At 34.9% G+C, this 1,180-nt stretch overlaps 1 protein-coding gene across 1 annotated transcript; it reads right to left on the bottom strand.

Moving 5' to 3' along the window:
• Window positions 1-481: 481 nt before the first annotated feature.
• LOC131070020 (uncharacterized) lies at window positions 482-937 on the bottom strand. Its single transcript, XM_058005571.2, has one exon. The coding sequence runs from the start codon at window positions 863-865 to the stop codon at window positions 566-568; it is 300 nt and encodes a 99-aa protein (XP_057861554.2). The 5' UTR covers window positions 866-937; the 3' UTR covers window positions 482-565.
• Between the last annotated feature and the right edge of the window lie 243 nt (window positions 938-1,180).

Here is a 1,180-nt window from a genome sequence, read left to right on the forward strand (position 1 = left end):
TGAAATACCTCTAATTTAATATTGGTTGTATAAATAAAAGATAGGATTGAAATTTGTGTTAAGAATAATTTTTTTTAGTTTTTATATTCACTATCGTGGAATCTGGAGGTGTCCTCGCTGAAGAGACCCGCTCACAAGGTACCAACACACACAGAGTTAACACAGTCGAGGACTTGAATTCAAGACCATGGGAAGCATACCCACGCCTTAAGTTGCGATCCATGATCGGACGAGCTAGGGTCGCAGCCCAAGAATAACTATTTGTAAACAAAGGTATGAATAATAATTTATAATCATTATTTACGAATGCCGTTCAACTTTATTATTCCAAATATCTATAAGACAATACTCATTATAAAAATAAAAACTAGAATTATAATTTATATTAAGAAAAAATCTAAAAATTAGAGAAAACATAAATTAAAAAATTAATATTTAAAAAAAGTCGCTCTATCTTTAAAGCTACAAAACTCCATAAAAATAATTAGAAGCTTTATTTATTTATCTATACTTATTCCATTATACCATCAAGACAGATTGGCTGCCTTATTTTAGGCTTTTTCTTTTAAGCCGTTTTTTCATCTGCTGATAAACTCTCTACTGATTTCTCATCTGCTGAGAAATGCTTCTCCACTGATTTTTGCTGTGGTGAGGAATGCTCCACTTCCTCCATGAGTGGTGACAAATTAGGATGATGTGGCAAATGGCAGCAAGTAGGATCAGAAGTATATCTGTGGCAGTCTGTACAACTAGGTAACATTCGACGGTCTCCAGTCAGAATGGTACGCTTAGCGGAGGAGACATGGAAATTAAATAAACTGAGGGAGACAACAAGTATGAGCGTGATGACCATAGATTTCCCCATACTGCTGAGATGAAGGTAAATGGAAAAACACCAAACAACTTAGCAGATGAAGATGAAGATGAAGACGAAGACGAAGACACAGAAGGATAATGGAAATCCAGCTATATTTATAGAGACCACATTATGAATAGTTCAAATGATGGTTAAATTTTGAGCGAGAGGCGTTCAAACTCATAGTGCGTGTAAAACAGTCCGTATATGACGTACGTTATTGTTAAAATATTCATTGACTAGATTTAGATTTCCCTCTTAAATTTTGAGTGGGAAACGTTCAAACTGATAGTGCGTGCGTTATGTCCAGGAATTGATCCACCT

This window comes from Cryptomeria japonica, chromosome 3, assembly GCF_030272615.1.
Source record: "Cryptomeria japonica chromosome 3, Sugi_1.0, whole genome shotgun sequence".
Taxonomy (NCBI): Eukaryota; Viridiplantae; Streptophyta; class Pinopsida; order Cupressales; family Cupressaceae; genus Cryptomeria; species Cryptomeria japonica.